This window comes from Hibiscus syriacus, unplaced genomic scaffold (assembly GCF_006381635.1).
Source record: "Hibiscus syriacus cultivar Baekdansim isolate YM2019G1 unplaced genomic scaffold, ASM638163v2 tig00110202_pilon, whole genome shotgun sequence".
NCBI lineage: Eukaryota > Viridiplantae > Streptophyta > Magnoliopsida > Malvales > Malvaceae > Hibiscus > Hibiscus syriacus.
The window spans coordinates 520,535-532,686 of NW_024062625.1; the positions used below are offsets into that span (position 1 = coordinate 520,535).

At 33.1% G+C, this 12,152-nt stretch overlaps 1 protein-coding gene across 2 annotated transcripts; it reads right to left on the minus strand.

Moving 5' to 3' along the window:
- Window positions 1-1,466: 1,466 nt before the first annotated feature.
- LOC120219012 (eukaryotic translation initiation factor-like) lies at window positions 1,467-9,457 on the minus strand. Of its 2 annotated transcripts, XM_039215875.1 has the most exons (10): window positions 9,088-9,456; window positions 8,568-8,639; window positions 8,141-8,236; window positions 7,852-7,990; window positions 7,781-7,797; window positions 7,108-7,205; window positions 6,666-6,753; window positions 3,330-3,680; window positions 2,988-3,230; window positions 1,467-2,883 (listed from the first exon to the last, which is right to left on the minus strand). In XM_039215875.1, exons 1-10 carry the CDS (start codon window positions 9,256-9,258, stop codon window positions 1,858-1,860), a joined length of 2,301 nt encoding a protein of 766 aa, XP_039071806.1. In that variant the 5' UTR covers window positions 9,259-9,456; the 3' UTR covers window positions 1,467-1,857. The 2 variants fall into 2 exon arrangements, with proteins under 2 accessions (XP_039071806.1, XP_039071805.1); XM_039215874.1 differs by having other exon boundaries at window positions 7,781-7,990; window positions 9,088-9,457.
- Window positions 9,458-12,152: the final 2,695 nt, after the last annotated feature.

Consider the following 12,152-nt stretch of genomic DNA (forward strand, 5'->3'; position numbering starts at 1 on the left):
AAGTATCGACACTTTATAGGATTTAAAACTGCTTCTCTTTTAAATTCACGAAGTGTCGATCCTTATATTAAAGTACCGACACTTTAAATGTATCTGGTAGCGCTTTACCGGTTTTATCATTTCTATACCGGTTTTGTCATAGTTTTACCTGTTATATCGTTTTGGATCGACACATTTTTAATTTGGATCGACACGAACCGGTAGTATAATTTTTTAATATTTCTTCATGACTTAGACCTACTTTATAAGTATAGACACTTTTATAAAAATGATATATACTTTGTTTAAAGTTATGTAATTTATGTTTCAATTTTTTTTAATAGTGTTTCATGTTTTCCACCTACAATATTAATTTAATAATTTCATTTACACAAAAAATTATTTGATTGTTTTGATATTTTATAAAATATTATTTAGAATTTAAATTTAACAATATTAACCAAAGATAATAATAAATATATTTTCACTGTGAAATAAGTATGGACACTTTTATAAAAAGGATAGATACTTTACAATATAACAGGTAAAAATATGACAAAATCAGATTCATTATGACAAAACCGGTAAAATTTACTTGATATGTTAAAAATATGGACACTTTTATAAAAAGGATAGATACTTACCGATAACCAAAGTTTACCGGTTACCAAAATTTTTAATAGTTTTTCATATTTTCTACCTAAAACATTATTAGTTGTCAACATAATAGGTACCGCTAAACCGAATTTATTAAATACATTTTAATGTATCCGGTAATACCGTATATTAACCGTATATTAACTGCCTTTCCTGAGACAATCCCCTCTTTTGGCTCCACCCCCATAGCTGGCTTTGGACCTTATATATATATTAGCACCAATTTAGTGCTATTATTTTACTGTAAATTATTTGGTCACTTTTTTATTATATTTCTACTTTCATCATTTAACTATTGATTTTTTTATTTGTTATCGAAGTTATCCTTTCACATATATTTTTTTTATTGAGCTGTCTTTTAGATTTTTTTTAAAGATACTATGTTTTTAATTTTTATTAATGTTTGTTCAAACTCCACCTCTCTTATACAATAATTTTAGTTTCAGTTAGAATTTACGCCCCAACATTGGATAGAGAATACAAATTTGAAAATTTTCGCCCGAAATAGGATAAAGAAAACCAAGCAGGGAGAACAGAACATCGCCGCAATAACCTGCTTGTGATTCGTACACGTATAGCAAGGATATCATCCTCGTACCCGTTCTATTCAATCAAAGTTGGGTTCATGTTAAATATTCGGTTCAGTTCAATTTTGAATGATAAATCAACAAATACAAACCAAATTCATCAATATCAGACTAGTAAAATTCTATCGACGTCAAGTTAGTTTCTGAAAAGATAGAAGATAGAACTTGAATTATTTCCCAAACGACTCCCATACGAATGCATAAAAATAAAATGCAAGAACTAGAACTTGCACACATTAAATACATAAAAATAAAATACAAGAGATTGTTATATAAAAACTGAAGATTAATGAGACAACAAAGTTCCAAAACAAACTAAATAAATAACTCGGTAAAAAAAACTGTAAAGTAGCAAACAACTGGATCCTCTTTTAGGAAGGGTGAGCATTCCCCCCCCCCCCCGGGAACATGTATTAGCCAAAGGGCAAAATACATAACACTTACGATTTTTCCCCTTAATAAAACACATCTTGGCAAACCCGGAGAAAAATATACAACTCAATGAAAATCTACCCGTCATTGGATGGTTTCTCGCCTCAAAAAGGGGGGAAACCGGTGAGTGATGCTAAAAAAGCACCAGTCCGTGTGCACGGATGGACGGACGGATATAGTAACTAAAAGTAGAATCCAAAATCTAGGATAGACTCTTACAGGCCTCAACGTCGGTTGCCTGTGCATCCAACAGCACTTTCCCCGAAGGATTTGAGCTAACAATTCTTATTATTGCATCAAATACAGCTTTCTGGTAGAAGTCATCTTCAATCTTCTTGAGAATTTCCTTCACCGCCCTGAAATCTAAACCCCCAGCCAAAACAAGTTTCCCAATTATTTCTCCAAAATTATTTGGTGCTTTTGGTAAGTCAATGCCAACATCGTCCAACAAGGCACCATAGAGCAGGCATCCAGCGCCAATGTCTCTAGCCGTGAGAACTTTCTTTGTAAACAAGTATTCCAGAAGCTGTGAAGCTGGCTCAACACAAGGTGGGCTTTTCTCTAATGCAATCAAGATTGCTTCTTTAACAACCTCAGGATGGTATGCTGGAGATTTTAGTTCCTCCACGCACTGCAATGCTTCATCCAGCAGTCTAATGCTGAAATATTCCTCCAACAGTGCCTGTGTTTTTCTTAGTAGAACATCTGGATTAAATCTGTCTGCCTGAGTAGGTGGTGGAGACACAGCAGCCACCGGAGCAGGTTTGGCAGAAATAGAAGGTTGTGCAACAGGCTCAGCACCTAAAATCGAGTTGGATGGCCTAGCAGCAGGAGTTGAACTACCCTGCAACAGGGCACTTGTCCTACCAATCACCAGGCCACCGCTACCTTGAGGTAACAACCTTGGATTCGTTGGTGTCGACTTATTGGTTAATGGCGACGGGACACGCCCTCCAGGCTGTGTACCCTGTCCATCACCCCTTGGCATTGACCGGGTTTTGGGAACCTCCCAATTATCATTGTCCATCCCAGGCATCCTCCTAGTTCCTGGCATTCCAGGCATCATACCCCCACTACCAGGACGATTGATAGGAAACCCCTCAGGACCAGGACTCACTGGACCAGCAGAAACAACACGACTATTCCTCATACCTGCAGTAGCGCCTGGACGAAGCCCAAGATTTTTTTCAGCTTCCGAATGGATTTCTGTAATTGTTTTGGCTTTTATCTACAAAAATCAATTAAAAAAGGAGATACCAAAACCCATTAAAATGGATATATCAACAGTGTATCTAATCAAAGACAGAAACATCAATGGCCTTTATGAGTTACCTCCTCACGTCTGGGAACCCAGTTGTTTGCACGCAGATCAAGAACATCACGAACCATAAATCTCAATCTTGGTGCAAGCTGAGGATTTGTAGTCAATTCCTTCAGTCTGTTGAAGTAGACATCATTTATACGCCGTGATTTTGGACTCTCATCAAGCTGCTTACCAATAATGTTGAAAAACTGACAAATGGCTTCAACATTTTCCTCAGCAGGACAAACTTTGGTATCAGGACCCAAAAGCTCCTGTTCACCAGAATAAGCAAAATACACTCATATATATTAGTAAATTACTTAAACCAAAGTTTGATTCATGGCCATGAGAAACAAAGTACTGTCAATAACCTGTACAATGTGATGCACTATCTTCTCAGGCACCATTTTCTGCTTCAGAAGCTCACCAATTAAACGGATGTTGCCAAGAGTTCGAAGTTTGACTATCCTTTCTTTATCTCTACGCTCCATCTCTTGTTCAGGAGAAATCATCTGTCCCACTTCTTGCCTGATCTTGCCAGCTCCCTCAAATGCCTCCTGACAGTTATTCAAGAGGACTCGCTTAAAAGTGATTTCTTTTCCGCCAGGTTCATCAGATGGGAATGAAGGGAGCTTATCGTTAAGATCAGAACACAAAAGTGCATACATAGGACAAAATGTGGGCTCCAAAACAGCCTTGTCGAAAATCAGAGAAATAACACCCTATAAAGAGAGGGAGACATCATCAGTAATATATTATAACTAAAGATGCAAGGAAGAAAATAAAGTGTAGGAATTATAGAGATGATTAGTTACCATTCCTATAGAGATATGATTTGTTATCATTCCTATAGAGATATGATTTTGTAAATAGATTTCTACAATCCCTTATTTTAAGGGATCATATCCTAGGATTATTATTTTTCCTTTCTTAGAGTTTCCTACTTTAGAAAGATATTTTGTATATAAATATGTAATCTGTCATATTGAAAAGAATAAGAAATTACAGAGAATTACGCTGAATTCTATATGGTATCAGAGCCAGGTTACGATCCTGGGACCTATGGGTTATGGGCCCACCATGCTTCCGCTGCGCAATACTTTCCCCATTTTAAACCTATCTCCTCCATTCTTCCACTTAAAATATTTGGTTGTACTGTTTTTATCCAAAACATTGCTCCTAATAAGTCTAAGTTAAATCTTAAATCATTAAAGTGTGTACTGGTTGGGTATTCTTCACTTAAGAAGGGTTATAAATGCTATCATCCTCCTTCAAAACGATTTTTTACCACTATGGATATAACATTTTATGAGCAGGATCCCTATTTCACTCAGGCTGAAATTCAGGGGAGACATGGAAGAATTTTCAACCACATCAGGTATCTCCTCATACTCTTCATTCTCATCCTTCAGAATTGCCACCAATTTTGTCCTTACCTACAGATTTGTCACCTGTAACTACTCCCATTGATCCACCGGTAGTACCTATCACTACTTCACCCATACCCACTTTAAATACCTTTCCTGAAAATACACCTACTCCATTCAAAATATTCCACAAACACCAATCAAACAGCTTTGTTTCTATACAAGGAAAAGAAAACATATTCCTGAGTCTGTTTTGCAATCTGATGCTTGCCGAGAATTGGATTTGGGTCCAGCTGCCGAAATAGAAGAAAAAATCAGTAAGTCCACTTCCCCTACTCTAGATGACTTTCCTATTGCTATTAGAAAAGGGGTTAGACAGTGCACCAAGCATCCTATTGAAAAATTTGCTGGTTATAATTCATTGATGCCGTCTTTTCAAGCATTTATAGCAAACTTGGATAAAGAACAGATTCCCACAAGCATAGCTGAAGCTCTAAAGGATTCAAAATGGAGAAGGGTTGTTGAAGAGGAAATTTGTGCACTGGAGAAAAATGCTACTTGGACTGTTACGGACCTTCCTCAAGGAAAAAAGGTTGTTGACTGTAAATGGATCTTTACTGTAAAGTATAACTCAAATTGTAGCATCCAACGATACAAAGCGAGACTAGTGGCCAGAGGCTTTACACAAACATATGGGATAGATTTCACAGAAACTTTTGCACCTGTGGCGAAGTTGAATACTGTTCGAGTACTCCTAAGTTTGGTTGTAAATTGCGATTGGAAATTACACCAACTTGATGTAAAAAACGTTTTTCTTAATGGCAAGCTAGAAGAAGAAGTCTATATGAAGTTGCCACCTGACTTAAAGTCTGTTGAAGGAAGTAACAAGGTGTGCAAGCTCAACAAGTCTCTATACGGGTTAAAACAATCACCCAGAGCTTGGTTCGAGAGGTTCACTAAAGTCATCCTAAAAAACGGCTACAAGCAATCCCTCGCCGATCACACTCTTTTCATCAAGGTAACTTCTACAAATAAGAAAGCTATCCTTATTGTGTACGTGGACGACATAATTCTTACCGGAGATGATGAAAAAGAGATTTGCAATTTGAAGAAGTTGTTAAATAAGGAATTCGAAACTAAGACTTGGGAAAGCTAAGGTATTTCCTAGGAATGGAGGTGGCAAGGTCAAAAGAAGGACTTGTGATCAACCAAAGAAAATATGTACTTGATTTACTCAAAGAAACTGGTTTTCTTGATTGTAAGCCGATTGATACACCAGTGGAGGCAAGCTTGAAATTTAACAAAGAAGATGGGTCCTTGGTAGACAAAGAGAAATTTCAAAGATTAGTTGGGAAACTAATTTATTTATCCTTGACAAGGCCAGATATAGCATTTCCTGTAAATGTGATAAGTCAACACATGACTAATCCTATTGAAGAGCACATGGCAGCAGCAAATAGAATTCTCAAGTACTTGAAGAAAACTCCAGGACACGGTTTAATGTTTAAGAAGACAGAAGACAGAACTGTTAAGATCTTTACAGATTCTAGTTGGGCCGGAGACCTTACTGAAAGGAGATCCACTAGTGGCTACTGCACCTTTGTTTGGGGAAACCTTACAACTTGGAGAAGTAAGAAACAATATGTCGTTTCAAGAAGTAGTGCTGAAGTTGAATTTAGAGCACTAGCATTGGGAATATGCGAAGGAATTTGGCTACTTATACTACTGAAAGAACTTGTCATTAATCAAGAGGATCACTTTGAAGTTTTGTGTGATAATCAATTTGCTATTCAAATTGCCAAGAACCCAGTTCAACATGATCGGACAAAGCATGTTGAGATTGATAGGCACTTTATTGTTGATCAAGTTAACAAAAAGACAGCCACACTTTCATACATTCCTTCAGAAGAACAAGTTGCAGACAGTCTTACTAAGGCTTTGCCAAAGCCTGTTTTCAATAAATTCCTATTCAAGCTGGGATTATACAATGTATATTCTCCAGCTTGAGGGGTAATGTAGGAATTATAGAGATGATTTGTTACCATTCCTATAGAGATATGATTTGTTACCATTCCTATAGAGATATGATTTTGTAAATAGATTTCTACAATCTCTTATTTTAAGAGATCATATCCTAGGATTATTATTATTTTTTCTTAGAGTTTCCTACTTTAGAGAGATATTTTGTATATAAATATGTAATCTGTCATATTGAAAAGAATAAGAAATTACAGAGAATTACTCTGAATTCTACATAAAGTGTGTGAGTTTATACCTTTATATAAATAAAATTATACACACATGTAATAAAAAAGAATAGAGACGCTAAAAAGCAATAACCTTTAAGATATCGGCTGACATGATACCAGAATCAATAAGTTGACCCTTTAGAAGATCATACTTCTCAGGAGTCAATTTGTTCAGTATTCTGCACATATAACACAACCATTCAGAATAACATCAGTTCATTAGTAAAATCATAAATTTGTTGTGGAAAAAAGATCATACTCCACAAAATCAAAACCACTAAACAAGTTCACAATTTTTTTTACAAAATGGAAGCCATGGCAAAATGGAGGAATCATAAGATACATTTGCATTTCTCACTGTTGTCAAATTGTAAAAATGAATGCACATCTATACCAGCCATTCTAAAAACTGTTTAACTCAGAATTTCAAGAACTTGATAGACCATAACAGATTCCAATGAAATTCATGGAAATGCCTCACTCCAGTAAATAGAACACATAAGATTCAAGATACATATTTTCAATATATTTACCCTTTTACAGCCTTTAGAACACACTCCTTCTCAGAAAGATTCTCCCTTCTAACTGACCATGGCACCTCAGCCTTGATCAAGGCTGGAGCTGGTCCTCCCTGGTTCAACAAAGGAAACAAATCTTGAAGTGAAAGCCAAATTACATACATAGATTACTAGAGGGGTAAACTTGGTTCTTACAATAACAGGAATAAATACAAAGAAGTTAACATGAAGACAACATAAGTAGCAGAGTTCCTAGAACGCTATCACCATAGAATACTGAAAACAATGCAATGAAAATTAGCGGATGAGTTGATAAACAAAATAAAATAAAAAACCCAATGTAAGATTATTAAGTCTGTTGATCCATCTTATTATTATACATAAACCATTTTTAAAAATATTGGCGAACTTATTTTTCTATTATTTTTTTTGAAGGTATTATTGACAAACTTAATGAACCATATTTTTATAAACCTAAATACCTAGAGCTAGAGGTGAAGAATCTCCTGGTGTAAATTCACCTATAGGAGGTTATATTGACTTACAAACGTCACAACATGCCTTGGATACCCACCTAACAACTCCAAGAAGTAGTATGCTAATAATTTCGGTAACATCCACCACAAACATTAAGACAAAGGAAATCTTTTATAGACAAAAAGAGTCTTATCTCTTTAAAGAGAATTACCCCTTGGTTAGAAGAGAATTGAGCCCTCGAGAACTGCGAGTTGAGTTGATCTTGACGATTAAATTGATTTTCTTCATATTGGTTTCCAGATTCTCTATCCCGTAGTGACTCCCAAGACCTCTCCTCTCCAGTAGAAGGAAACTGTGCTGGGCGGTTACGCCAATCACGATTGTCAGGCTCAGAGTAACGAGTTTGACTCTGATTCGTTGGCTAGCAAAAATTAAGAAAATAAACAAGTATTAACAAAGACCAATTCCTTAGCAGTAATATTTGGAAGTACATGAATTTTATCAAGGTGGTTATTAGCTACCAAAATAAGACATTCAAAAAGAAAAATGCAAAAGAGTACTTGGAGTTTACATTGCTTTCTCTACGACTCCAGTTCTGATCTTCACCAAAGAGTTCCACTTCAATTTCCCGTTTGATTTTAAGAATCTCATCAGAAGCTTCTACCAGCTAAAGGGATGGCACAATGGCAAACAACATAATCAGATATTCTATCAAGAAAAGTCAAAGTACCATTAATTTCAACCCAGTACCAGTAGAACGAAACTAATTAGGAAAAATACTGAACAACCCAGTAGAACCGAAAATAATTAGGAAAAGTGATGAACCCAATAGAACCGAAAACAATTAGGACAATGCTGAACAACGTATTTGCAAGGCCAGCTTAATATAATTGAAGCAGAATGCTAACATTGAACAACCTCCTTGCATGCAAATAAAAGGCCTACTTGTTCTTTTCTTTTGGTTTTTAGGAGTAAAATGCACAAGGTCATGCAATTACCTCCCTAAGCTGTAGAAGCTGATCCCTTGTGTACCGCACTCGTTCTCGTCCCTCAAATCGTGAGTCTCCAGCCTAGAACAGTAAAGGAATTAACAACTTAGTAACTTATTACCCCCAAAAAACATTAAGTTATATAAGTTATTCTTTAACAATTAGGAAGGTGTGAAAAATAAACTATAAAAAATCTGCGAATTCGTTGTAAATAACGACACAATCATTTGAGAAAATAGAAAGTGTGCTACTAAACGGAAAGGATAAAGTATATAGATGTTCAACAATAAAAGCTATCTTAGAACATTCATGAAAAAACAATAACATTGATAAAATCAAATCAACTACCAAAGTAGTCAATATCAAGAGAGCAACACGGAACGGCCGCTACACTAACAATTTGAAAAGATAATTGATATAAATCCAATAATAAAGCATCTAAAATAAATCCAACTAAATAAAAGACTGGATCTAGAAAAAAAACTGAGATATTAATTTTGAACAAAAATTATAAAAGAAAAGATAAAACCTTAATGGAAAACGAAGGAGAAGCACCGCCGTGGGGACGAAAAAGAGGAAGGTCAGAAGAAAGGGAACCAAAGGATAAAGAAGAAGAAGAAGAGGATGAAGAACCACCAAGGAGTCTGTTCCCTCGACCACCACCAGGTCTTAAGCTCAACACCGTCTGATTCTGCTGCATACCTCGATCTATCCAATCTCCGCCGTCAGAATAAAAAAAATAGCCAAACAACTCAGCGATATGTAAAACGCTGAATCTGAATCTTTAAAAAGAGAAACAACAACAAAAAGGAGGTTGGATATTTAGAGTGTGACGAGATGCGAGAAAGTTTCTTGTTTTTCTCTCTCTTCTGCAAGAGCGCATAGAAGAGAAAGAGAAACGACGGTAGAGATGAAAAACAAACCCCTGATTTGAAAAGGGTTTTTCCTTTAAATTACTACTTAATTTTATCTTTTCAAAACCGACATATACGTTATAGTATTATCGCAAGTGCATTTTATGAAATAAAAACGACATATACGTTTATAGCCAAATAAATATTTATTATTTTTATATAGTTATTAGGATTAAAACTTTACGTTATTATATAAAAATGTGGTGTATTTTATTATTAAAATTGTAATGTTTTTTAATAAAAAGTAACTAATTTTATTATAAAGATAAAATATTTAAAATAATAATAAATAGTTATAATTATAATAGTAAATTAAATATATAATTATGACATTTTTTATTAACTATTAACACAAGAAAGAAACTAAGCACTTAAAATTATATATGTACCATATAAGTAAAATGTTCAAATGTAATCGAAAATTCGAACAAAAGATAGATACGAATAAATATGACTGCATCGATAAATAAACAATAAAATTGATCAAACTATTGAAAGTCCACTGATAAACTGCAAATTAAAATCGAACAATGTGAGAAAAATATCCATCAACGCAAACTACATATCAAAATCTAATCTAATAATCCAAAGTAGGGAAGATTAACATGATAACAAATAAGCGTCATCTTGATCAGTCAATGTGTTATCAAATCCAACCCAAAAAAAAAACAAAAGAAAATAACGATCAAACGATCGATAACGTATCATAAAAACAGAAAAAAAACATACTATAAAAATAAATTTATTAAAAATTAAAATAAAACAAAGATATGATATAAAAAAATAACGAAAACAATTGGAGAGAGTCTAAATAGAGCATACAGCGGCGCTAGGTTTATTTAAAATTGTAATGTTAGTCAGTATGAAAGTTTTACAATTTACATACTCTTGTATTTATAAATATAAAATTTTAAGAAAGCAATATACATTTTTTATGATAAATGCATACTTTTATTTATATAGAACAAGACAGTACAAACCAATAGTTCAACCTATACAACAAAACAAAATAAATCAATCATATTCAAAATTCAATTGTAATACAAAAAGTTTCTATTATTAACACTGTATATCTTATGATTTCTTTAATATTACGAATAATAGCCTCTTCTTGTAAAGTTTTTTTTTGTTGTTGAAAAAATCGTAAATTCTTCTCCCTTCATTCATAATTAATAAAAGAATTCCAAGAATAGGATATTATTCACATATTTATTTAAATAATAATATAATTTTCTATCTTTATTTATATATTTATTTTTAAAAAATCTTCTTATTTTATTTTATTTTATAGTAACACTGTATAGGTTTTATAATTAAGTTATTTTTCAAATATCAAGAATTAATAGGATATCATTATAGTTTAGAAAGAATTTAATGGTATAAGAATTAATAGGAAATAAATATTAAGATTAAAATATAATTATAAAAATAAATATTCTATATATATCCACGTGTTTAATAACTCGTTATGATACTATCGATCACACTTGTAATATATTGACAAACATCATTATTTTTATTTTAATTAATTTTAAATCTAAATTTTATGTCATATAATAATAGTTTTTTGTATCAAAATATAATAAAGAAATAAATTCATGTGTAATCCCAATGTTAATTACATGCTATTTCTTCAAGAAAATTTCATCTTCAAAATATTTATAATTATAATTATAATTATGTGATCATAAATATAATTTGAGAATCATAAATTTTATTTAAGAATATAATATTTTATCGCATTAGACCGAAATTACCCTTTAACTTGAGACATGTATTCCTATTTTCATGTTAAAAATTATAAATAAATAAAAAAACAAAATATATATACATAGTTGGGCTCTCAATTTTATTTATTTTATTTTATCTCTTATTATTAATTATAATTTATCCCTTAAATGACATTAGATCAATTAAGAATTTGTAAGATTTATATTTTATTTACCAATAATATATATTTACATAATCAATATATTAAATAAAACTTTAATACAATAATATGATAATTTCATTAATTTTATTAAGTAGCCTTGACCATGGTCATAAATAATTTATATTACAATAAATTTAGTGTATGATAAGACGTTCACTTTTTTTAAATAGTTTGAGGTAATTATAAAATAATATAGATTCATAATCATTTTAGTATATTAATAACATACATGCCATGTAGACACATAGTTGTTCGAACCCAATTTTTTTTTAAGTAACATTCTCTTTTTTCTTTTTAATACTAAGGAGTAGGGCTAGAGCTAAACTAAAACTAACACAAATTACGCTCCGCCCTCGCGTTTGTCAACCTAAATCAACATATAGGTTGCATCAGGGGGTGATGGAACACACGAAAACCAAACGGGAGGTTCCAGGCTATTTTGGTCATTCCATCTGCTACCTTATTTCCACTTCGGGGGACATATCGAAACATAAGTTTCCAGTTTCCAGTTTCGTAATAGAAATTTCGCTATATGTGGTATCATTGACAACATCCTTTCCATGTTCTCTATTTGCCCTAGCAACAACCACACCTCTTTGTTGTCCGTCTCAACGATGATGACCTTGTTTTTAATTTCCCAAGCTACTTGCAAGCCTTCATATACCCCCCCCCACAACTTCACATCCAATATTGAGCAGCATACGACTGACTTTGTAAATCTCACGATCCAGTTTTCTCTATCATCTC